This window comes from Lithobates pipiens, unplaced genomic scaffold, assembly GCF_037356315.1.
Source record: "Lithobates pipiens isolate NorthernLeopardFrog02 unplaced genomic scaffold, aLitPip1_a1.2 Scaffold_10, whole genome shotgun sequence".
Taxonomy (NCBI): Eukaryota; Metazoa; Chordata; class Amphibia; order Anura; family Ranidae; genus Lithobates; species Lithobates pipiens.
Window position 1 is genome coordinate 117274913 of NW_027507686.1, and position 26430 is coordinate 117301342.

General features: G+C 45.6%; 1 protein-coding gene across 1 annotated transcript in view; it reads right to left on the reverse strand.

Moving 5' to 3' along the window:
* RASGRP2 (RAS guanyl releasing protein 2) overlaps positions 1-26430 on the reverse strand; it is a 1719722-nt gene that overhangs the window by 1117236 nt on the left and 576056 nt on the right. Inside the window, exon 6 of the mRNA XM_077457736.1 lies at positions 19299-19449. Within this exon, the coding sequence (XP_077313862.1) occupies positions 19299-19449 (151 nt within the window). The remainder of the gene's footprint in view (positions 1-19298; positions 19450-26430) is intronic.

The window sequence follows — 26430 nt, forward strand, 5'->3', positions numbered from 1 at the left end:
TACGCATCCGCCGCTCTGCCAGTTAAATTACTTGCCAGTAAGGCGACCCACTCTTGGGGCAGTACTTCATGTATCTGACATAGTCTCTCAAAGTCCTGCAGGAATGCTTCAATTTCCTCCTCTCCCTCCTTAAATAGTTTGAACGCCCGAAAGGGCAACGTACGGACAGGCGCTGCATCTTTAGGTGTTGTCTCCGATTGCCGTATTTCTGCCATTCTCTGCTCATGTTGCCACTCTAGTTCTCTCTCCTGTCGCTCATCCTGCAGCTGGATGTCTCTAATGGCATTCTGTATGGCGGTCTCTGATGGGTTAGCACCATATAATGCCACCCGCTGTCGAACTCGTTGCTGAAACAAGTCTTCAACTGACTGGGGTCCTGCATCACCATCCCTCTGATCCATCTCGGTTAGTTCCCTGATCAAGGTGGCCTTGTTCTTTGTCCCACTGGTCCCTCCACGGCTCTCAAGTAAGTCTTTCAGTGTGGCTTTCCTGCAGGCTGCATAGCTGGTCATTTACTGTGGTGGTTTGAAGTGTCCCAGTTACTGGAGGGAAGATCCCACTGCTGCCACCAATGTAACGGCACCCCTAATATAAAGGGGGTTAACGCCGTTTACAATGTCCCCTCTCCTAGACACACATCCACTCGCTACCAATATCCACAGCTAAACGACCCTTTCCTATAGGAGCCGGCCCCTCTGGCAAAAAGACGAGACGCACTCTGTCTCTTCTGTAGTAGGAATGACTTTATTATTGAGAAACATTGTAACTTTATACACAATTCAAGGCACATGCTTTAACATGAACAAGGGCCCAGCTCCACCCACACATCCCAAGACTCAACACCTCATCCTGACGTCTGCTAGGCTTCAAACGATCCCACCCAATACACATCTTTTTACAAAGGGTTGGCAGCCAGTCTGTCTGGCACTTTACAATACACACAAGGACAGACTTAAATGAACAATAGAAATGCAAAACAACTTAATTCCTCACAGCAATGATACTTAACCCCCATATACAGTATACATCCAATCTATATACAATGTATATACAGCCTTGAATATGGCTATCACAGACCATATCGGGGGTTTCTTTTATTCACGCTGTGTCCAAAGTGACCCCACTGTCACAGATGATATCACTAATTGAGCTAGGGAGGGGGTGGAATCCTTATGGGTAGAGCTCCAAAGGAATGAAACTAAGGGGAAAATAATACTGGCAGTATGCTATACGCCCCCCTAACCTGAGGGAGGAGGGGGAGATGGAGCTCCTATCACAATTTGGATTAGCTGTAAGGATGAGAAGTGTCATCATAATGGGGGATTTTAATTATCCAGACATAGACTGGGTGGAAGGAACTATGCATTAGTCTAAGGCTTGCCAGTTCCTATATGTCTTACAGGACAATTTCATAGGTCATATGATAGATGCGCCAGCTAGAAACAAATCGTTACTAGACCTACTGATTACCAACAATACAGACCTTTTCACGGATGTAGAAATAAGGGGCAATTTAGGAAACAGCGATCACAGGCCAAATAGCTTCAGTATAAATCACACAAATAGGAAACATAAGGGGAATACAAAGACACTGAATTTAAAAAGAGCCAACTTCCTTAACCACTTCCCGACCGCCGCACGACGATGTACGTCGACAGAATGGCACGGGCAGGCATATGGGCGTACATGTACGTCCCTGCCTTCCCGCAGGTCGGGGGCCCGATCGGGCCCCCGCCCGGTGCCCGCGTAGGTCGGTATTCGTTCGGGAGCGATCCCGGACGAGGGGACGGCCATTCATTCATGGCCACCCCCTCGCGATCGCTCCCAACGAATAGAAAGTCTTCGTGACATCACTTCCTCTCCTGTAATGTAAACACAGGAGAGGAAGTGATGTAATCTCTCCTCCGTGTCGGTATTTTTCGTTCCGACACTGAGGAGAGAGGATCGGTGAGTTGCACCAACACGACACTACACAGTAGAACATGCCAGGCACACTCACACCCCCCCGATCACCCCCCCCAATTACCCCTGCCCCCCAGTCACAGTGACACCAATGTCTTTTTTTTTTTGCATTGGTGTCATTTGTGACTGTAATAACTGTTAGGGCAGTTAGGGTTAGCCCCCTTTAGTTATAATGTACCCCCCTAACCCCCCCAATAAAGGTTTAACCCCGTGATCACCCCCCGTCGCCAGTGTCACTAAGGCTGGGTTCACATTGCAGCGGTTTATGAGAACGGATGTGATTCGCACCGCACTGCAGTGCAAATCACATCCGATCTCTGTGCGATTCGAGTTCAGCCATACAGATAGTATGGCTGAATTTGTGTCGCACCCGCCGCAAACTCGCACGGGACCCTTTTTTTGGTCCGCAGCAGAATCGGATCGCATGGGTGTTCACACCATGCGATCCGAGTTTGCAGATCGCACTGCGATATGCGAACTGATCTGGGGGTGTCATTAACATTTCACTGACCCTCCCAGCAGTTCGCATAGGGCAGTGTGAACTGCCGCCGGGAGGCATGTGATGCGGGAACCCGCCGCACATTCGTGGCGTTCCCACATCGCTCCAGCCTAATAAGCGATCATTTTTCTGATCGCTGTATTAGTGTCACAGGTGACGCTAGTTAGGCAGGTAGGTATTTAGGTTCGCCGCAGCTTTTTATAGCGCCAGGGACCCCCATATACTACCGCATAAAGCCCCCTGATTGCCCCCTAGTTAACCCTTTCACCAGTGATCACCATATAACTGTTACAGGTGACGCTGGTTGGTTAGTTATTTTTTTATAGTTTCAGGGCACCCGCCATTTATTACCTAGTCTCACTAGTGTACCCCTAAATTTAGGGGTGTCTACTTTCCAAAATGGGGTCATTTGGGGGGGGTTTGTGCCATCTTGGCATTTTATGGCCTTCAAAACTGTAACGCCCTTAGAAAGCCTGAAGGCGGTGCTTGGTTTTCGGGGCCCCGTACGCGGCTAGGCTCCCAAAAAGTCCCACATATGTGGTATCCCCGTACTCAGGAGAAGCAGCAGAATTTATTTTGGGGTGTCATTTCACATATGCCCATGGCATGCGTGAGCAATATATCATTTAGTGACAACTTTGTGGAAAAAAAAAAAAAAAAAAAAAGTTTGTAATTTTCCCGCAACTTGTGGCAAAATATAAAATATTCCATGGACTCAACATGCCTCACAGCAAATAGCTTGGGGTGTCTACTTTCTAAAATGGGGTCATTTGTGGGGGTTTTGTGCCATCTTGGCATTTTATGGCCTTCAAAACTGTAATAGGTAGTGAGGAGTGAAGTCAAATATTTACGCCCTTAGAAAACCTGAAGGCGGTTCTTGGTTTTCGGGGCCCCGTACGCGGCTAGGCTCCCAAAAAATCCCACACATGTGGTATCCCCGTACTCAGGAGAAGCAGCAGAATTTATTTTGGGATGTCATTTCACATATGCCCATAGCATGTGTGAGCAATATATCATTTAGCGACAACTTTGTGTAAAAGTTGTTTGGGTACAACATTGCATGACCGTGCAATTACCAGTTAAAGCAGCGCAGTGCCAAATTGTAAAAAGACCTCTGGTCATTTACCAGCAAAATGGTCCGGTCTGAAAGTGGTTAAACTACAAACCTTGCTAGAAGATATAAATTGGGATAAAATCTTAGGAACAAAGAACACGGAGGAGAGATGGGTTTGCTTTAATAGCATATTAAATAAGGGCATTAGCCAGTGCACCCCATTGGGAAATAAATCTAAAATAATGAACAAATGTCCTAGATGGCTTAACTCAAATGTGAAAATGCATATAAAAGCAAAAGAGAAGGCCTTCAAAAAATACAAGGCTGAGGGATCATCAACATTCAGACATTTCAAAGAATGCAACAATAAATGTAAGGGTGCAATTAGGGTGGCTAAGATACAACACGAAAGACACATAGCAGAGGAGAGTAAAAAATATCCCAAGAAATTCTTTAAGTATGTAAACAGTAAATGGAGGACAGACCATATTGGCCCCATAAAGAATGAGGAAGGAAATCTGGTTACACAGGATGGGGAGATTGCGAAGCTATTGAATTTATTCTTCTCCTCGGTCTTCACAAGGAAATTGGGGGGCTTCAGTAACCAAAACTGCAGTGTTTATCCTTATGACACATCACAGAAAGCACCCTCATGGCTAACAGAGGAAAGAAATAGAAATAGACTTGGAAAACATAACATTAATAACCACCAGGGCCAGATGGCTTGCACCCAAGGGTCCTTCGGGAACTCAGTCAAGCAATTGCCCGACCATTGTTCCTAACTTTTACTGACAGTCTACTGACTGGAATGGTACCAGCTGATTGGAGAAAGGCCAATGTAGCACCAATATTTAAAAAAGGGACAAAATACATCCCTGGAAATTACAGACCAGTTAGCCTTACATCAATAGTATGCAAGCTATTGGAGAGGATGGTAAGGGACTATATACATGATTTTAGTAATGAAAACTGTTATTATTATTATTATTATTATTATTATTATTATCTCATTAGCAGTAATCAGCATGGATTCATTAAGAATCATTCTTGCCAAACCAATCTATTAACCTTCTATGAGGAGGTGAGCTCCCATCTAGATAAAGGAAGGCCCGCAAATGTGGTGTATCTGGATTTTGCAAAAGCATTTGACACAGTTCCCCATAAACGTTTACTATACAAATTAAGGTCCATTGGCATGGACCATAGGGTGAGTACATGAATTAAAAACTGGCTAAGTTCAGAGGATGGTGTTAAATGGGGAGTACTCAGAATCGTAGGGGTGGAAAGTGGGGTCCCCCAGAGTTCTGTGTTGGGACCAATCCTATGTAATTTGTTCATAAACGACCTGGAGAATCTCTGTATTTGCATATGATACTAAGCTAAGCAGGGCAATAACTTCTCCGCAGGATGTGGAAACCTTCCAAGAAGATCTGAACAAATGGATGGGGTGGGCAATACATGGCAAATGAGGTTTAATGTGGAAAAATGTAAAACGATGCATTTGGGTGGCAAAAAAATGAATGCAATCTACTCACTAGGGGGAGAACCTCTGGGGGAATCAAGGATGGAAAATGACCTGGGGGTCCTAGTAAATGATAGGCACAGTAATGGCATGCAATGCAAAGTTGCTGGTAACAAGGCATACAGAATATTGGCATGCATTAAAAAGGGGATTAACTCAAGAGATGAAGCGATAATCCTCCCACTTTACACGACTCTGGTCCAGCCTCACCTGGAGTATGCAGTCCAGTTCTGGTCACCAGTGACTCAGGAAGGATGTACTGGGAATGGAGTGAGTACAGAGAAGGGCAACAAACCTAATAAAGGGACTGGAGGATATTAGTTAAGAATAGGGATGAGCTTGATGTTCGGGTTGAACATAAGTTTGACTCGAACATCTGGTTTCGCTTGTTTGCCGAACAGCGAACATTATAGGGCGATCACGGAAAATTTGAGCCTGCTGAATGCCCCTTAATGCACTGTGAGATTGCATTGCTGTATGATGATTGGCCAATGCATGCACCTGACTTGCATTCTTTGACCAATCACAGCGCGCTCTACTGAGAGAGCCATAATTGGCCAAAGGGCCAAAGGCAGGGTCCCTTTGGCCAATCATGGCTTAAGGAGACGAAGTCCATGCCCCACACTATATAAGGCTGCTTATAGAGCGGCCCTGTGTAGTGTTGTTGGTGTGGACAGAGAGATAGCTTGACCTAGATTAAGCAGGCAGGTTACTCAGTCAGTGGCAGTGTGTATATATAGTATATATAGTGATATTTGATATACTATAATATATAGACTATATATTCCGTGTTACACAATATTCAGCCAGAGCAGGCAGTGTATTAATATTATTAATATATATATATATATATATATATATATATATATATATATATATATTTACACACACACACACACACACACACACACACACACACACACACACACACACACACACACACACATACATACATACTCTGCATTCACTGTAGCCTCAATATCTACAGTGCATTCGGTGGTGTACTGTTTCTAATACACTTCAGGCAGTGTATTCATATATATATATATAACTATATAATACATATAACATATATATATTCATATAACGAGGGTCTGTTGGGAGTAGAGGGTGGAGGATGGTGGAGTGTGAGCAGCTTGCTGCTGGTTGAAGACAAACCTGTGTTTGGAGAGTGGTCTGCCCTGTGGGAGACTGTAGTCCGTGTAAGGGACTGGCAAAGGCTGACAGCCTTGAGAGTCAGGAAGACTAAGGAAGCCAGTGAGTCCAGGGGGCTGGAAAGAATTGATAAATCTGTTGGGAGCAAGCAGAGGAACTGCTGACAATTGAGAGCCAGGTGGCTTGGTATGTTTTCATTTGTGTGCTGAATGAAGTTAAACCCCTGCGTGGGATTCCTGGATGGACTATTGTTTTCCCTTTAACGTGGGCCACCAGGCCCTTAACTAGAAATGCCTGTCTGATGTGGGCTGAAAATGCATCTAATCGCTTGAGCTAAACACCCCAATGTCACTATATATATATATATACACACACACACACACACACACACACACACACACACTCTAGTATATATATGTGCATACTCTGCATTCAGTGTAGCCTATATCTACAGTGCATTCTGTGGTATACAGTTGCTAATACAGTGCAGGCGGTGTACAAGGTATCTGTTACAGTGTATACAGTTTCTACTACACTTCTGGTGGTGTACACAGTATACAATACCGTGCAGCCATTGTACAGTTGCTAATACAGTACAGGCAGTGTACACAGTATCTAATACAGTGTGTACAGTTTCTATTATGCTTCTGGTGGTGTACACAGTATACAATACAGTGCAGGCGGTGTACACAGTATCTAATACAGTGTGTACATTTTCTACTACACTTCTGGTGGTGTACACAGTATATAATACAGTGTAGTGTGGTGTTACAAAACAAAAAACATGTCCAGAAGGCCTCCAAGGAGAGGCAGATGCTCACAGGCCACTAACAGAGGGCAAGCAGCCTCTGTGTCTACAGTCACATGCTTGTAATTTTTTGCTGCTGCTGGCCACAACATGCAGAAAAGTTAGTGGAGTGGATAACAACGCCATCCTCATCCTCCGTCACCCAGACTCAGAGTAGTATGTCTTTCAATGCAGATGCCAAAGCGGCCTATTCCACTGGATCCTTGTCCAAAGTCACTCCTTTCACAGCCCCACCAACATGCACAGAGTAGTCCCCAGAATTATTCGAACACAGTGTCGGTTATATGCTGCTGGAGGATGCGCAGCGATTTGAAATCTCCGATGTTGGTTCACAGGTTAAGGAAGGGAGTAACGTGAGCCTAGAGAGAGGGGGTGCCACATAAGGAAACTGGCAGTCATGTTCTCCCAGCTGCAGCATACTGCCAAGTTTGCTCCAGTGACGGGGAGGAAAGGTATGATGAGGTCACTGACTGTACTTGGGTGCCTGAGAGAAGAGAGGAGTAAAGTGAGGAGGAGGAGGCATAACTCCAACGAGGCAGGATACCCTCTAGGGGGCAGCTTAAGGGCAGCCACCCTATTGCATCACACTGCAGAGCCCCGCAGGTGCAGGGCGCTGCTGACTTGCCTCTGACTTTTAAAAGTTCTTTTAAAAGTGTGGGCCTTTTTCAACATGTGTGCAGCAGTTCACACCATTTCAGGTTTGCAACCTATGTCTGAAGCGGTCAAGCATAGCCAGAACAGCAGCCGCTTGGGCACCACATGCTTGACCAGACATATGATGACCTGCCATACAGTCTGTTGGCAACAGCACTTGAAAGACCCACATAAAAAGATGGACTTCTCCTTGCTCCTCATTTGGATTTTCATTACCCTACTATGTCTCCAGTCCTCTCAAAAACCGGCACAGAGAGGAATGAAGGTATAGCAATAGATGTCCTAAGTATTTGCAGCCAATCTGCTAGCAGTACACCACCAACTGATTTTAGCAGGCAAATTTCCCTACCCCAGTTGCTGAACCGAAAAAAGAAATTTGGTCCCAGTCATCCACATGCTCAGTGTCTAAATGCTAGCTTGGCCAAATTGAAATCTCTGCAACTGCTGCCTTTTCAGCTGGTAGAAGAGAAAAATAAGGCAAAAGTAAAATTAGCCCAATTTTTTTATATTGTGAAAGATAATGTTACACCGAGTAAATTGATACCCAACATGTCACACTTCAAAATTGCACCCGCTCGTGGAATGGCGACAAACTTTTACCCTTAAAAATCTCCATAGGCGACGTTTAAAAAATTCTACAGGTTGCATGTTTTAAGTTACAGAGTAGGTCTCAGTAGCTCTCACTCGACTGATTGTGGTGATACCTCACATGTGTGGTTTGAACACCGTTTTCATATGCGGGCGCTACTGACGTATGCGTTCGCTTCTGCATGTGAGCTCGTCGGGACAGGCCGCGTTTAAAACATTTTTTTATTATTATTTATTTTACCTTTTATTTTTACACTGTTTAACCACTTTCAGACCGGACCATTTTGCTGGTTAATGACCAGAGGTCTTTTTACAATTTGGCACTGCGCTGCTTTAACTGGTAATTGCGCGGTCATGCAATGTTGTACCCAAACAAAATTTGCGTCCTTTTCTTCCCACAAATAGAGCTTTCTTTTGATGGTATTTGATTGCCTCTGCGATTTTTATTTTTTGCGATATAAACGTAAAAAGACCGCAAATTTTGAAAAAAAATGATATTTTCTACTTTTTGTTATTAGAAAAATCCAATAAACTCAATTTTAGTCATACATTTAGGCCAAAATGTATTCAGCCACATGTCTTTGGTAAAAAAAAAAGTCAATAATTGTATATTTATTGGTTTGCGCAAAAGTTGTCACATCTACAAACTAAGGTACGTTTTCTGGAATTTACGCAGCTTTTAGTTTACGACTGCCTATCTCATTTCTTGAGGTGCTAAAATGGCAGGGCAGTACAAAACCCCCCCAAATGACCCCATTTTGGAAAGTAGACCCCCTAAGGAAATTGATAAGTGGCATGTTGAGCCCATTGAATATTTTATTTTTTTGCCTCAAGCGATTGAATAATGACAAAAAAAAATTTTTTTTTTTTTTTTTTTCACAAAGTTGTCACTAAATGATATATTGCTCACGCATGCCATGGGCATATGTGAAATGACACCCCAAAATAAATTCTGCTGCTTCTCCTGAGTACGGGGATACCACATATGTGGGACTTTTTGGGAGCCTAGCCGCGTACGGGGCCCCGAAAACCAAGCACCGCCTTCAGGCTTTCTAAGGGCGTTACAGTTTTGAAGGCCATAAAATGCCAAGATGGCACAAACCCCCCCCCAAATGACCCCATTTTGGAAAGTAGACACCCCTAAATTTAGGGGTACACTAGTGAGACTAGGTAATAAATGACGGGTGCCCTGAAACAATAAAAAAATAACTAACCAACCAGCGTCACCTGTAACAGTTATATGGTGATCACTGGTGAAAGGGTTAACTAGGGGGCAATCAGGGGGCTTTATGCGGTAGTATATGGGGGTCCCTGGCACTATAAAAAGCTGCGGCAAACCTAAATACCTACCTACGAATCCGCGGCGGGTTCCCGCATCGCATGCCTCCCGGCGGCAGTTCACACTGCCCTATGCGAACTGCTGGGAGTGTCAGTGAAATGTTAATGACACCCCCAGATCAGTTCGCATATCGCAGTGCGATCTGCAAACTCGGATCGCATGGTGTGAACACCCATGCGATCCGATTCTGCTGTGGACCAAAAAAAGGGTCCCGTGCGAATTTGCGGCGGGTGCGGCGCGAATTCAGTATGGCTGAACTCGAATCGCACAGAGATCGGATGTGATTTGCACTGCAGTGCGGTGGGAATCACATCCGTTCTCATAAACCGCTGCAATGTGAACCCAGTCTTAGTGACACTGGCGACGGGGGGTGATCACGGGGTTAAACCTTTATTGGGGGGGTTAGGGGGGTACCCTAGAGCTAAAGGGGGCTAACCCTAACTGCCCTAACAGTTATTACAGTCACAAATGACACCAATGCAAAAAAAAAAATGCTATTGGTGTCACTGTGACTGGGGGGGCAGGGGTGATTGGGGGGGTGATCGGGGGGTGAAGGGGGGGTGTGAGTGTGCCTGGCATGTTCTACTGTGAAGTGTCATGTTGGTGCAACTCACCGATCCTCTCTCCTCGGTGCCGGAACGAAAAATACCAACACAGAGGAGAGATTACATCACTTCCTCTCCTGTGTTTACATTACAGGAGAGGAAGTGATGTCACGCCTCACTTCCATTCGACAGGAGCGATCGAGAGGGGGTGGCCATGAATGAATGGCCGCCTCCTCATCCCGGATCGCTTCTGAACGAAAACCGACCTCCGCTGGCACCGGGGGGGGCCCGATCGGGCCCCCCACCCGCGGGAAGGCAGGGACGTACATGTACGCCCATATGCCTGCCCGTGCCATTCTGTCGACGTACATCGTCGTGCGGCGGTCGGCAAGTGGTTAAAAAAAAAAAAGTCACTTTTATTCCTATTACAAGGAATGTAAACATCCATTGTAATAGAAAAAAGCATGACAAATATGAGAATTTTTTGACCCCAGATCTCATATCTCATATACACAGTGGTGTAGTGGTTAGCACTCTCACCTAGCAGTAAGAAGGGTTGCTGGTTTGAATCCCAACCACAACACTACCTGCCTGGAGTTTGCATGTTCTCCCTGTGCCTGCGTGGGTTTACTCTGGTTTCCTCCCACACTCCAAAGACATGCAGGTAGGTTAATTGGTAGTATATGAATGGGGACCTTGGATCGTGGGCCCCTCGAGGGTCGGGACCAATGTGAGTGTGCAATGTACAGGGATAGGGACAATTGTAGACACTCACTCAGGGTGGACTGGTGTCTTTGTTCGACCTTACTAACTATGTAACTATATTTGGACTTAAATGTAATAAAAAAAAAAAATTATTTAAATAAAATTACACTTTAAGAGCTGTGGGCGGAAGTGATGTTTTGGCGTCGCTTCTGCCCAGCAATTGTATGGAGACAGGTGGGGGCCATCTTCCCCTTACTCGTCTCCATACATAACATGAGACAGGATGCAATCGCCTCCGCCGCTGCTGGTGGCTCTGGTAAGCGTAGGAGGGCACCGGATCGTGGCAGGAGGAGGGGGCTCCTCTCCTGCCACTGATAAAAGTGATTTAGTTGTGAATCCGCCACAGAGACCACTTTTATCTCATAGCAGACCGTCCACTGAAGACGAGGATACTGGGGTTATGGCAGCTAGCTGCTGCCATAACAACTATATCCTCCTTCAAACAGTTGCCAAAAAACTGCAGTGGGCAGTCCTTAAGTGGTTAAATAACTTTTGCTAGTGCTCATCTTCTTTCTATAGTGCGATTTCTCCTTCTGAACATCCTGGGATAGCAGGAAAAACTATTGTAGCCCTTCTTAAGGAGGCAGACATGCTGACGGCATCGATGTCCAGGATGGGTGTTTGCAAGCTGGCCGGCGTTCCTCTTATGAGCTTTTATTGGTTTCACTATTGTAAGTGCAATACTTTTTGCTACAATAAATTGTTTTTATTGATTCACGCTATGGTGAGTTTTCTTTTTCCACTGAGATTGTGATCGTTGGGTGCTGATCTGCCGATCGAGTTGCGATCTCTTGGCCTGGTCTCAGTGCACTCACAATCAACTCCTGCCATTGTCGGTCTGATGTCCGGATGCTGATCTCTCAAGGCTTTTCACTGCTTGCCTTTTGGTAAGCGCATATGTTGTGTGGTGGAGGTTCACATGCATTGGTGTTTTGTCTGCACAGAAGGGTTTTATTAAGTTACCACCTTCACATACAGTGGTGTGAAAAAGTGTTTGCCCCCTTCCTCATTTCCTGTTCCTTTGCATGTTTGTCACACTTAAGTGTTTCGGAACATCAAACCAATTTAAACAATAGTCAAGGACAACACAAGTAAACACAAAATGCAATTTGTAAATGAAGGTGTTTATTATTAAAGGTGAAAAAAAATCCAAACCATCATGGCCCTGTGTGAAAAAGTGATTGCCCCCTTTGTTAAAACATACTATAACTGTGGTTGTCCACACCTGAGTTCAATTTCTCTAGCCACACCCAGGCCCGATTATTGCCACACCTGTTCACAATCAAGGCATCACTTAAATAGGAGCTGCTTGACACAGTAAGGTCCACCAGAAGATCCTTAAAAGCTACACATCATGCCGAGACCCAAAGAAATTCAGGAACAATTGAGAAAGAAAGTAATTGAGATCTATCAGTCTGGAAAGGGTTATAAAGCCATTTCCAAAGCTTTGGGAATCCAGCGAACCACAGTGAGAGCCATTATCCACAAATGGCCAAGACATGGAACAGTGGTGAACCTTCCCAGGAGTGGCCGGCCGCCCAAAATTACCCCAAGAGCGCAGCGACGACTCATCCAAGAGGTCACAAAAGACCCCACAACAACGTCCAAGGAACTGCAGGCCTCACTTGCCTCAGTTAAGGTCAGCGTTCATGCCTCCACCATCAGGAAAAGACTGGGCAAAAATGGCCTGCATGGCAGAGTTCCAAGGAGAAAACCACTGCTGAGCAAAAAGAACATCAAAGCTCATCTCAATTTCTCCACAACACATCTTGATGATCCCCAAGACTTTTGGGACAACATTCTGTGGACCGATGAGACAAAAGTGGAACTCTTTGGAAGGTGTGTGTCCAAGTATATCTGGCGTAGAAGGAACACTGCATTTCATAAAAAGAACATTATACCAACAGTAAAATATGGTGGTGGTAGTGTGATGGTCTGGTGCTGTTTTGCTGCTTCAGGACCTGGAAGACTTGCCGTGATAAAAGGAACTATGAATTCTGCCGTCTACCAAGAGATCCTGAAGGAGAATGTCCGACCATCTGTTCGTGTACTCAAGCTGAAACGAACTTGGGTTCTGCAGCAGGACAATGATCCTAAACACACCAGCAAGTCCACCACCGAATGGCTGAAGAAAAACAAAATGAAGACTTTGGAGTGGCCTAGCCAAAGTCCTGACCTGAATCCTATTGAGATGTTGTGGTATGACCTTAAAAAGGCCGTTCATGCTCGAAAACCCTCTAATGTAACTGAATTAGGACAATTCTGCAAAGATGAGTGGGCCAAAATTCCTCCAGGACGCTGTAAAAGCCTCATTGCACGTTATCGCAAACGCTTTGTTGCAGTTGTTGCTGCTAAGGGTGGCCCAACCAGTTATTAGGTTTAGGGGGCAATCACTTTTTCACACAGGGCCATGATGGTTTGTATTTTTTTTCACCTTTAATAATAAACACCTTCATTTACAAATTGCATTTTGTGTTTACTTGTGTTGTCCTTGACTATTGTTTAAATTGGTTTGATGTTCTGAAACACTTAAGTGTGACAAACATGCAAAGGAACAGGAAATGAGGAAGGGGGCAAACACTTTTTCACACCACTGTATATCCCGGCCATCTCTTCCGCCACGGGATCCAAAATCTATGACTCAAAGGGAATCGCAGAACACTTCCGTTCCTTCTATGAGGGACTGTATAATCTGCACCCCCAACCGTCGGGAGACCACCCCCAAAACCACTATGCAGCCATTGAATCTTACCTTGCGTCAGCGAGCCTACCCTCCCTGTCAGAGGACGAAGTGGAGACACTCTCACAACCGATCTCCCCAGAGGAATTCTCAGCTGCCTTGGCAGGCTCACCCAAGGGCAAGGCGCCTGGCCCGGATGGGTTTACCGTCCCTTATTATAAAACATTCCTCTCCCTGCTAGCCACGCCGTTTATCGCTGCTTTCAATGCCATACTGGAAGGCCAGAGTGTCCCGCCGGACCTCCTGCAGGCCAGTATTTCGGTCATACCTAAAACGGAGAAGGACCCGCTGCTCTGCTCGAGTTACAGGCCCATCTCACTATTGAATTGTGACCTCAAGTTGTTTACGAAAATACTAGCAGAGAGGCTTGCACCTGTCCTTCAGCGACTGGTACCCCTAGATCAAGTGGGTTTCATCCGAGGGAGAGAGGCCAGGGACAGCACAACGAGAACTATTGATGTAATAGCCAGCTCCAAGCGCCTTAAAGTACCGCTTATGTGTTTATCAGTGGATGCCGAAAAGGCATTTGACAGGGTGAGCTGACTTTTTCTTCTGGCCACCCTGACACACCTAGGTCTGCCGCCTCCTATGATTTCCTGGATAGCGGCCCTTTACTCGTCCCCCTCAGCGGTGGTTAGAGTTAACGGAGCCTCCTCAGCTCGCTTTACAATTAGTAATGGTACGAGGCAGGGGTGTCCGCTGTCCCCCCTTCTATTCGTTCTTTCCCTGGAACCTCTCCTTCAACACATTAGACTTAACGCCGACATCAAGGGGTTAGAAACGCTATCATACCACCACAAGGTTTCTGCCTTTGCAGACGACCTATTGTTTTACATTTCCGACCCTCACACCTCGCTACCGGTACTCTTATCGGAGATAAGACATTACGGAAAGCTTTCAGATTTCAAGATTAATCTACAAAAATCGGAGGCACTTAACGTCTCATTATCCTCCACCACCCAGGCCCACACGAGCAAAAATTTCCCCTTCCGCTGGGCGACCCAAGCTATCCAGTACTTAGGCACCAAGATCCCCCCGGACCCAAACCTTATATTTCGGCTGAACTTTCAACCCCTTTTGCAGACGTTCACCACGGACCTGGAAAGGTGGTCAAATTTGGCAACCTCCTGGTTTGGTAGGTGTAATGTACTCAAAATGAACGTAATGCCAAGGTTATTATACCTTTTGCAAGCCCTACCTATAAAGATCCCCCAATCCTTTTTTAGAGCGCTGCGATCCATGTTTACTAAATATGTGTGGCGGAATAGACCGTCAAGGCTAAGCCGGACGTTGCTCCAACGTTCGAAGCACGGGGGGGGGGGGGTGGGGCTTCCGGACCCAGCTTTATACTATATGGCGGTTCACATGAGTAGGACGGTAGATTGGTGCAGACACGGGGCGGGTAAACTTTGGGTCCGACTTGAGCGGGAATCGGTCTCGTGCCCCATTGAGGGTTTGCCTTGGAGTGGGACTAGCCTGCCCGAGATGACTCGTGCCCATCCCCTTATTGAGCCCACGCTACGGGAACTAGATAGATATTTCAAACTGGCGGGGGTGCCTGGATTTCCCTCGCCCTTGACCCCCATAGTGGGACATCCTCATTTTGTGCCAGGCACATTCGACAAATCCTTCCGAATCCATCAGGACAAGGCCTCCCACTTTCTGGGATCAGGGGACTGGAGGGACCCCTCAGACTTCTATGAGACGCTAGGGAACACTGCGTTAGGCAGATGGAAGTTGGACCAACTTTCACACTTCCTCAAATCATTGCCGCCCAGTGGCCGCTTCCATAGAGCCTTAACCCAGTTCGAGGAAATGTGCGTGGGAGAGGGTCCGATACGCGGTTCACTATCACAATCGTATGGCAAGTCTTCCTTGTGCAGCAAGTATCAAGAAATCACTTACAAAATTTTGACTCGCTGGTACAGGACCCCCACAGTCCTAGCTGCCCTGTTTCCAGGACACAGCCCCATGTGCTGGGGATGTGGTACGCAAGCGGGTACGTTGATTCATATCTTTTGGGAATGCCCGCAGTTAACTCAGTTTTGGAGACAAGTCCTAAGGATCACTTATGACCTCAGCTCGGTTGACCTTCGGGATAACCCAGCTGCGATTTTCCTTAACCTGACTCCTATATCGGGGAAAAGATACCGTAAATCCCTCTTGAAACACCTCCTGAGTGCGGCCAGGGCATGCATACCTAGCATGTGGAAGCAACAGTCCTCACCTGTGGTAATACTTTGGTTCGCGAGGATTAGTGATATCTATCGTATGGAGCAGATGACGGCGGCCATAGGGGATAGGGAGGAGGATCACGACGCCCGCTGGTTGCTTTGGAATCTTTTCAGGTTTTCTGCTGAATATAAGACTTATCGGTGAGTCCCATGGTGGAAAGTGAAGGGAAGACCCGGCTAGCAGGAACCACTGGAGACTCCCCCACCCCTTCCCCACTGTTTGTTTTCCTCTTGCTCTGCTCTTCCCCATTCATTCCCCTCCCCTCCCCGTTTTTCCCCTTCCCCTCCCCCCACTCTTTCCCTTCCCCTCAACTTAAGTAAAAAACTAGTGATTGTCAAGGTTTGGTCACAATATTTCCTCATCTTCCCCACCGAGGAATAGCAACTTTTAAGATGATGCGGCCCAGGGTTCTCCCCAATGGCGACAAGGTGCAGCGCCGCAAGGGACCTCTCTGAGACGGCCGGACGGGGCCCTATTTCGGAGATGGATTCAGACGTTAATATACCACTGGGCAGCCAGCTGGATGGGAGAGCCGGTGTCGTAGCTGTAGGTTACTCACAGTGATAATGCTATCACATATTATTTTACCAATTGATCTGTTTACTGTAATATGTGTATTAATCGGTACCAAAGAAAGAGGAGTAACATGTTTTGATCAGTATGTTTCTGTATTGCCTGCAATCCGTAAATAAAGATTAAAAAAAAAAAAAAAAAGAGATTTTTACCGCTCCAAGTCAAAACCACTGACAGGCTGCTAGCTCTCCAAATGGATGGGGGTTCCAGGTGCAGGCTGATTGCATAAGCCAAATGTGTAGAAAAAGAACAAAACTCTGGATAGCCGCACTCCGGATTGTGTAAAAATTTGATGCCTTTATTTCTTCAAAATGCAAGTGCAAAACTCCATTGAACAAAACGTCACAGCAAAAAGGGAACAAAAAAGGATTTTTGAATAAAATTTCTAGCATTATATGGCGCACAGTGCATGTTAGGGAGAGGGCCCTGACATATACAAAGTCCAGTGTAGATGATACTCTAGTATACAAGAGACATCACGTTGGCTAAAACGTTCCTAGCATACTTTTAGGTCACCTCAGTGAATATCAAGAACGGGGAAAAGATACAAAGAGGTAGAAAGACAGCTAAGAGGAAGGTAGGAAAGCTGAGAGGGGGAGAGAAAGAAGAGAGTAGAGGGAAAGGGCTAGAGAGGAGGGGGCAAATAATGTGAAAAGAGAGGGGGGAAGGGAGGCTGGCCGGCTCACACAAAACATCCAAGGGTCAGTAAGTGGCAACTTTTCAAGGGGGCACGTGGGACTATGGTTCTAGCATGCGTCTGTCAAAATTTGGTGGTAGGAAATGGTCAATTCATGGCTGCCAAATTTCTGAGTGTTGGGGAATTTTGTCCAGAACAGTAGCTTCTATCCTGCTGTGAATCATTGCTTGTGTGACCCTGTTTTTGACTTCGGCAATATTTAGGGTAGGGGTTTTCCACGCTTTGGCGATTGTTTGCTTAGCTGCAGTAGTGAGCTGCAGGAGGAGACATATCTGTGCTTTGGTGTATGAGTTTGGGTAATAATGTAAGAGGGCTAGGGCTGGGTCAGGGTCTAGTGGTTCCCGGGTCAATGTAGATACCATTTGAAATATTGCTGTCCAGAAGCGTTGTACCGTCGGGCAGGTCCACCATATATGCTTATGGGTGCCCTTTTCTCCGTAGTTACGAAAGCACTTTGGTGAGTATGATAGTAGAAACGTCGCTATCCTATCCGGAACCAATACCATCTCATAAGAACCTTATAACTCGCTTCCAGAGCAACGATATTTTGCAATGAGATTTTGGTGTTATGCCAGATATCAGCCCAGTCATCCATGTCAAGGTCCAAAGACAGGTCTTTGACCCAGTGTTGTGCGTAGGGTGGAATTGCTGCAGGTGGAGAAGTAAAGTGTGTGTAAAGCTGGGATATGATACCTTGAGCATGCGGATCCATGTCACATATTTTCTCAAACAACGATAGTGTGTCTGACTCCACAGTAGAGCCTAAGACCCCTTGTACAAAGTGGGATATTTGGAGGTAGCGAAAACACTCCTTATGTGGGAGTTGAGCTTGGGCTTGGGCTTGAAGGGATGGAAATGTTTTGATAGCACCACCAGCCACCAGGTCGCAAATACGGGTTAAATTAGCCTGGGCCCAGGCCCGAAACAAGGCAAGTTCAGTGTAAGCAGGGTAGAATTGTGCGTGGCCCAGGAAGGAGAGGAGTGGGGAGTGTGGGGACATTAATTTGAAGGGTCTGCGCAGTTTATCCCAAAGTTTCAGAGAGTGTAGGGTTAAAGGGTTAGTTATAGGGCAGTTATAGGGAAGCCATAGGAGGTTTGCAATGAGAATAGGGTGAAGTTCTATTGCCTCTAAACATACCCATATGGGGATTTCAGATCTGGCATGGTATAACGTTATTTGGGCCAATTGGGCTGCATGGTAATAGTGAGAGAAATTAGGCACCCCCAATCCCCCAGCCAGGTTGTAGCAGAGCAAAATGGATCCTTGGTTTTGTAGAGCCCCATATATACTTGAACACTCGGTTCTGGATGATACGGTGGAAATAAGGGGGCACCGGTATAGGGAGGACCCTGTAAAGGTACAGAAGCTTAGGGAGCAATGACATTTTAACAGCAGCAATACGCCCAAGCCAGGAGATACAGAGGGGGCGCCAGTCATCGAGTATGGAGGAGAGGTGCTTCAGCATAGGACAGTAGTTTGTGTGGAACAGGTCCACTGGGTTGCTGGTTAGTTTAATACCCAGATAGGGAATAGAGGAGTCGGACCACTGGAACGGGAAGATCCCCTGCAGGAGTGCAACGATAGCCAATGGCAGGGACCAGTGGTACAATTTTAACTGAATTTTGATTAAAAAAAATAAAATAATGCCAGCTGTTAAAGGGGTTCTGCACTCATAATACAACATTTGCCCATTCTGTTGCCTCTAGTTAATATATCTCATAATGCCACCTGTTTTTTTTTTTTTGATTCACCTACCTTTTGTAATCTTCAGTAGTTTATTTTAAACCGATGCGGCTAATGCACCCGACATCTCGCGAGATTTCGGGTGCTACAGCCGACATCTCGCGTGATTTTGGTAATTACAGCCGAGATCTCGCGAGATGTCGGGTGCATTAGCCGCAATGTCTCCTGGGATTACACGAACGAGATCCCAGGAGACAGTGCGGGCTTCAACAGGAAATGACGCTGATCCCCGCAAGAGACCGCCCATCGCCGCAGGGGTTTAAAATAAACTACTGAAGATTACAAAAGGTAGGTGAATCAAAAAAAAAAAAACAGGTGGCATTATGAGATATATTAACTAGAGGCAACAGAATGGGCAAATGTTGTATTATGAGCGCAGAACCCCTTTAAATATAGCTACAATTAACCATCAACTCACCAAAATCTTTGAGAATGAGTGAAATTCCAAATGTGTTAGATGTTCTGCAAGTTCAGCTGGGTCCAGGTGATCAAACAGAAGAGATGTCTTTCTTATTCTGCCTCCAGTTTGCCCTCGTTGTGTCACTTGTCTCTTCCAGCCAAAAGATGGGCTATAGATCAAAGCAGAGCTAATACATTAATCAAATAACCTGCTAATGCCTATAAAACAACACATATCACTGATAAAACAAACACAAGTAACTAAAATATAATCAAAAAGGTTTTATGTAATGAAACTATTTTCTTACACACGGTATCCCCGGTAATACAATCTAGAAATAAAATCCATTTGACTCTTGTTTTCTGTGTTTGCATTCTAATGGATGTAATCATAAAAAACAAAAAAGTGTAAAGATCAATGTTAAGTACCTTATGAAAAGTTTTTCGTGGGGTGCTTAACTCATGTGCATAAGGAATTTTCTACATTTTACTGTTTTTGAGAGGGTACCATGGCCTTACCCAGCTAAATAGCAGTAAGGGTGAAACAGCAATGTTCTTGAGGGGCCAACAAAAACTCTTAGCCCTTGTACACATGGTCGGAGATACCGACGGAATGCGTCCGATCGGAGCGTTTTGTCGGATATTCCGACTGTTTGTGGTCTGCATCGGACTGTTTCCGTCGGAATATCCGTCGGACCAAATTTTCCAACTTGCCGGAAATATTTTCCGACAAAATGCTCTGATCGGACATACTCCGATCATGTGTAGAGAATTCTGATCGGACAAAGTGCCACGCATGCTCAGATCAAATTCCTACATCAAAGCTATTGGCTACTAGCCTGAACGTAGTCCCATCGTAACGAAATTACGTCATCATGTTCTGAAAGATCGGATTTTCTGACAACTTTGTGTGTTGTCGGAATCTCCGACCGTGTGTACAAGGGCTAAGAAAGTTATAATCAATTATTGATTATTATCAATTAGATTCAGCTTCTGTAAAATGTTGTAGCCTTACAAGTTGACAAGAAGAAGACAAGATGTACAGCAATAGCAAAATGCATGACGTCATTATATTAACCATGAAGACATTGTCACAGCGAACCTCAAACAAGGAGCCTAATTTATAGCTGTACATTTTGTGTTTAGGTTCTCTATTCTTGCTTGATACTTGAAAACAAATTATGCAAAGCCAGCTTAGAGGTTTTCTTTTTTTAAGCAAACATGATAAAAATTACTGTATCTGCTTATATCCATGCATCTTTATCTATCCTAAAAATAATTTCATTTCAGACAGCTATTTTTTTAAAGATTTTTTTTTTTTTAAAGAATATTGAGATATTGCCCCTATCCACAATGGGAAATTAGGGTCTCAGCTGATCTGTTGTAGTGGGACTTTCTTCTGTATATTTATTAGAAAATATGTTGCACTACATAGATGAGAACAATCTGAACTGGAAAGACAAGAACTTGGGGTTGATTTACTAAAACTGGAGTGCACAATCTGAACAACCAGAATAAAAGTGTGTCTTCCAGGTCCTACCATCTCTCTAATAAATGTACAACACCTTAACCATCTAAGATGAAAAAAAAAAAAAAAAAAAGAGGCGGTAAAGGATTGAGCCACCGGTACTCACTAGGTTTGCAAATGCATAAATAAAAAACAGATTGTAAACAGTATATGCAGATCCAGGGAATATCCTTAAGGGATCCCATGAGAAAACTTGGAACTACATCCTTGAATAATACTTTATTCAAATAAAAAATAGGAGAAATACAAAGATTAACTAACACAGATTAACACATTATAAAAATCATATTTGGCCAATTATTAAAAATAACAGTAGCTGTGATAAGCTCCCCCAAGACACCACATAATGAACATTATAATGTAATGATAGTGATGTGACTAAATAATGGTTTAAATATATTCAAATCTACTAATTATAACAGGGATATGGCTCTATGAATCATAACTTTTCATTGTCCCTTTAAAGCATAACTCCACATTTGTTGAGAAAAAAAAAAACATCTCCCCCTGCAATACATTCATGTACATAGATCTGGGTGATCTATGTACATTGCAGAGATTATAATAATCGTTGTTGCAGATTGCTACCTTTTGTTATTCTGAAGCAATCCATGTGTGTTTGCCTGTGCCTCTGGACTGAGTGGGTCTAATGGGAGTGGTTTCATAACTATCAGGTGTGCAGCTGCAGGGCACTAATGAGGAAATCTGCTGGGCCTGCATCCCTTTAGATGTGCTCTTATAGAAAATATCTCTCCTAAAATGAAATTTTTGTTGCAGGGGATGCCTGAAATCTGACTTGTATCTTAGCCAGACTTCTTGGAAAACCGACGCTAGGGCAGCTATTGGTTATTGGCTATGAACTTCCTTATTTTAGTCCGGTAGTACGTCATCACAGTCGAATCCGTCGGACTTTGGTGTGATTGTGTGTGGCCAAGTCCGTTGGTTCGGAAAGTCCATCGGAAGTCCACCAAAAGTCCCTCTGGAAGACCATTGGACCTAGTCTGCCAGAAAGTCTGGTCGTGTGTACATGGCATTACTTCAGCTTGTTCTGTGATAATAAAAACCTAGAAGCTGATTAGTTACTATACAAAGCTCTCCCCCAAGCAGTGTAAACTTGTTCTCTTATTGATCACCAATGTGGTACCCCTAAAGCCACGTACACACAACCGGACTTTTTGACAGCAAAGATCCGACGGAACAAATCCGTTGGACAATTCGATCATGTGTGGGCTTCATCGGACCTTTGCGGACTTTAGAAACAGAACATGTTTTAAATTTTCCCCCCAGAACTCCGCCGGACCCAGCGGGAAACCCATTCGTCTGTATGCTGGTCCGACGGACCAAATATGACTCGAGGGCAGCTACAGCACCTGCCTGCGAGAATGTTTCCAGCGCAATTCTATTGTGCTGGTTCTCACCTGCAGGGTACTGTACATCTCACGCTCGCTGCAATAGGAAAAACATTTTCTTATCGGAGTAAGCGCAAGAGAGAGGCAACAATGTCCCTTAGGTCTGGCATGGATTTTAAGGGGAACCCCCTATGCTTAAAAAACAGCATGGGAGCCCCCCCAAGGTCCATACCATACCCTTATCCGAGCACACAGCCCAGCCGTTCAGAAAAGGGGGTGGGGGTGAGCGTGCGCCCCCCCCCTCCTGAACCATACCAGGCCGCATGCCCTCAACATGGGGGGTGGGTGCTTTTGGGAAGGGGGAGCCCTGCGGGCCCCCCCGCCCCAAAGCACCTTGTTCCCATGTTGATGAGGACAAGGGCCTCTTCCCGACAACCCTGGCCGTTGGTTGTCGGGTCTGCGGGCAGGGGGCTTATCGGAATCTGGGAGCCCCCCACCTTATGTGAATAAGTATGATAAAGTAGTTTATTAGGCAGCTCCAGGGGTCTCTTCCATCTTCGGGAGCCCATTCTGACTGCACTCTCTCCGGCCTCTTCTCCCGCTCTCCAGCCTTCTCTCCCAGTCTCCAGTTCTTCTCCCACTTTCCGGCCTCTTCTCCTACTCTCCAATTCTTCTCCCGGGCTCATCCGCTATCTTCTGCTCTTTTGCCACTCTTTTGCTAGCACTGGCCCAGTGTTTTCCATTGTCTTCTTCCCTCCGGTCTTCTTCCGATGTTGACACAGCGCTTTCTCCTGCTGCAATGCTGTGTGCACGGTGCGATATAAAGGAGTGAGATTGACTTCCTTTTCTAGTCCCGTTGTAGCTCATCATGTTCAAAATGAATGGACTTTAGTCCGTGTGTGGGCAAGTCCGTTAATTTGGAAGTCCATCGTAACTCCATCGAAAGTCCGTTGGGAAGACCGTTGAATCTAGCCTGCCGGAAAGTCCGGTCATGTGTGGGCAAGTCTGTTCGTTCGGAAAGTCAGTCGGAAAACTCAGCCGAAAGTCCATTGGACCTAGCCTGTTGGAAAGTCCGGTCGTGTGTACGTGGCATTAGTCGTTTTGGGAATAGAGAAGGAGAGTAGTCCCAATATATCAAGGTATCAAAATTCAATAAGACCACATATCAAGGAAAATCCAGATTGCATAAAGAAATCATCCGCCATCAGTGGGGCGCTTTAACTGGTAATCACTGCTGGAAGACTCTAATGCCCTGTACACATGACAGAAAATGTGCGACTGAATCGTGTTGTCGAAAAATCAGATCGTGTGTGGGCTCCATCAGACCTTTTCCGTCGGAATTTCCGACACACAAAGTTTGAGAGTAGGATCTAAAATTTTTCCCACAACAAAATCTGATCGTTTATTTTTTCCGATCTTGTGTAGACAATTCCGATGGACAAAGTGCCATGCATGCTCAGAATAAATTACGAGACAAAAGATATTGGCTACTGCCCTCTTTATAGTCTTGTCATACGTGGTTTAAGTCACCGCGTTATGAATGATCAGATTTTCCGACAACTTTGTGTGTCTCTGTGTATGCAAGACAAGTTTGGCCCAAAATCCGTCTGAAAAAATCGGACGGATTTTGTTGTGGAAATGTCCAACCGTGTGTATGGGGCATAAGAGAAGTGTTAAATGCATTTATATCCATATACTGCAAGTCCACTAGATGACTCACATTCTTAATCCACGGGTACATAGGTTCAATCCAAATGCCTTTAAACCACTTCCCATTAGTAACATTTCCCCCATCTTTTGGGGTTCAGCATATTACACAAGATTAGGCATTCCATACCACGCAATATGTTACTAACATGTGCAGTAAGACACCACTCATAAAGCACCATTCAATGCCTATAGTCCTTTTTAATACTGTAGGTATACACACCACATTCTTGTATTAAATCATCTCAGTGATAGATCCTCCACCATACAGATAAGGTACTCTTACCAAATATACAAAGGACCACTGAATGAACAAATGGTCAGAAAGGCATGTTCCCACACATGGGTGAAGATGATGTATACACCTGTATCTACCCTTTATTGCTGGTGTTCTGTAATACAGCCATCTGCAGGAGTTAGTGGATTGTGTGTGCCTCCAGCGCAGTATACACCTGTATCTACACTTTATTGCTGTTTCTCTCTAATACAGCCATCTGCAGGAGTTAGTGGGTGTTGTGTGCCTCCAGCACAGCACAATATACACCGGTATCTACCCTTTATTGCTGGTGTTCTATAATAAAGGCATCTGCAGGAGTTAGTGGGGGGTGTGTGCCTCCAGCAAAGCACAATATACACCTGTATCTACCCTTTATTGCTGGTGTTCTCTAAAGAGCCATCTGCAGGAGTTAGTGGGTGTTGTGTGCCTCCAGCACAGCACAATATACACCTGTATCTACCCTTTATTGCTGGTGTTCTCTAATACAGCCATCTGCAGGAGTTAGTGGGTGTTGTGTGCCTTCAGCACATCACAATATACACCTGTATCTACCCTTTATTGCTGTTCTCCAATAGAGCCATCTGCAGGAGTTAGTTGGTGTTGTGTGCCTCCAGCGCAGTATACACCTGTATCTACCCTTTATTGCTGTTGCTCTCTAATACAGCCATCTGCAGGAGTTAGTGGGTGTTTTGTGCCTCCAGCACAGCACAATATACACCTGTATCTACCCTTTATTGCTGGTGTTCTATAATAAAGGCATATGCAGGAGTTAGTGGGTGGTGTGCGCCTCCAGCACAGCACAGTATACACTTGTATCTACCCTTTATTGCTGGTGTTCTCTCATACAGGCATCTGCAGTAGTTTGTGGGTGGTGTGTGCCTCCAGCACAGTATACACCTGTATCTACCCTTTATTGCTGGTGTTCTATCATACAGGCATCTGAAGGAGTTAGTGGGTGTTGTGTGCCTCAAGCACAATATACACTACCCAATTGCTGTTTTTCCCACCTCCCTGCAGGCCATTACTATGTCTGGAAGGCCAACAAAGAGAGGCAGACAGTCACGAGCCAATAAAAGAGGGCAAGCAGGCTCTGTGTCTAGAGACAACAGTGCTGGTTGTGGACGCGGTGCATCATCATCAGCACGTGGCCATGGGACATGCTTGTCCTTATTTTCAGCAGCTGGACGTGTTGAGCCGCATCATTCCAAAGATTTGGTAGAGTGGATGACCAAGCCCTCTTCATTCTACTCATACTCTCACAGGGTACTAGCAAAGCAGCTGCCAACGCATCCTCTTCCCTCATCTCAATGTCATCATCAGTCACTCCTTCCCTAGACCCACCATGTCCTCCTGTGGAGTCCCCAGAACTGTTTGAGCACAGTGTTGGGTACATGCTCCAGCTTGATGCCCAGTGTTTTGAAGGCTCTGATGATGATACTCAGCTAGAGGAAGGCAGTAGCGTAAGCGCAGAGAGAGGGGATGCTCAAGAAGGAGAGCAATCTGGCAGTCATGTTCCACCGGTTGCAGAATACTGCCAGGTTTGCTCCAGTGATGAAGAGAGAGGGGATGATGAGGTCACTGACTCCACGTGGGTGCCTGATAGGAGAGAGGCGGAGGAGGAGGCACATCTCCAACGAGTCAGGATGCCCTCCGGGGGCCAGCTTAGGGGCAGCACACCGACTTAATCACACAGCAGAGCTCCGCCTGTGCAGGGCGCTGCCTCTGCCCATTATTCCAAAAGTTCTTTGGTGTTTGCCTTTTTTAAGATGAGTGCATCAGATCGCACTGCTGCTATTTGCAACATATGTCTCAAGCGTATCTTGCGTGGCCAAAACATTAGCCGCTTAGGCACAACATGCTTGACCAGACATATGTTGACCTGCCATGCAGCTCGTTGGCAAGCGTACCTTAAAGACCCACACCAAAGAACAAAGCGGACCTCTCCTTGCTCCTCATCAGCTGGCATCTCCAACCCCACTAGACCTTCAGTCCTCTCTGAACCTGCACTGAGAGGAATGAAGGTGTAGAATTAGGTGTGTCACAGCCAAGTGCTTGTGGGCACTCTGCTAGCAGTACACCCATGTCCGATTGTAGCAGGCAAATTTCCCTGCCCCAGCTGCTGGACCATCAAAAGAAGTTCACTCCCAGCTATCCACATGCCCAGCGGTTGAATGCTAGCTTGGCTAAATTGCTAGCACTTCAACTGCTGCTTTTTCAGTTGGTAGACTTGGCCCCCTTCTGTGAGTTTCTGCAATGTGCGGTTCCTCAGTGGCCGGTCCCCAAACGCCAC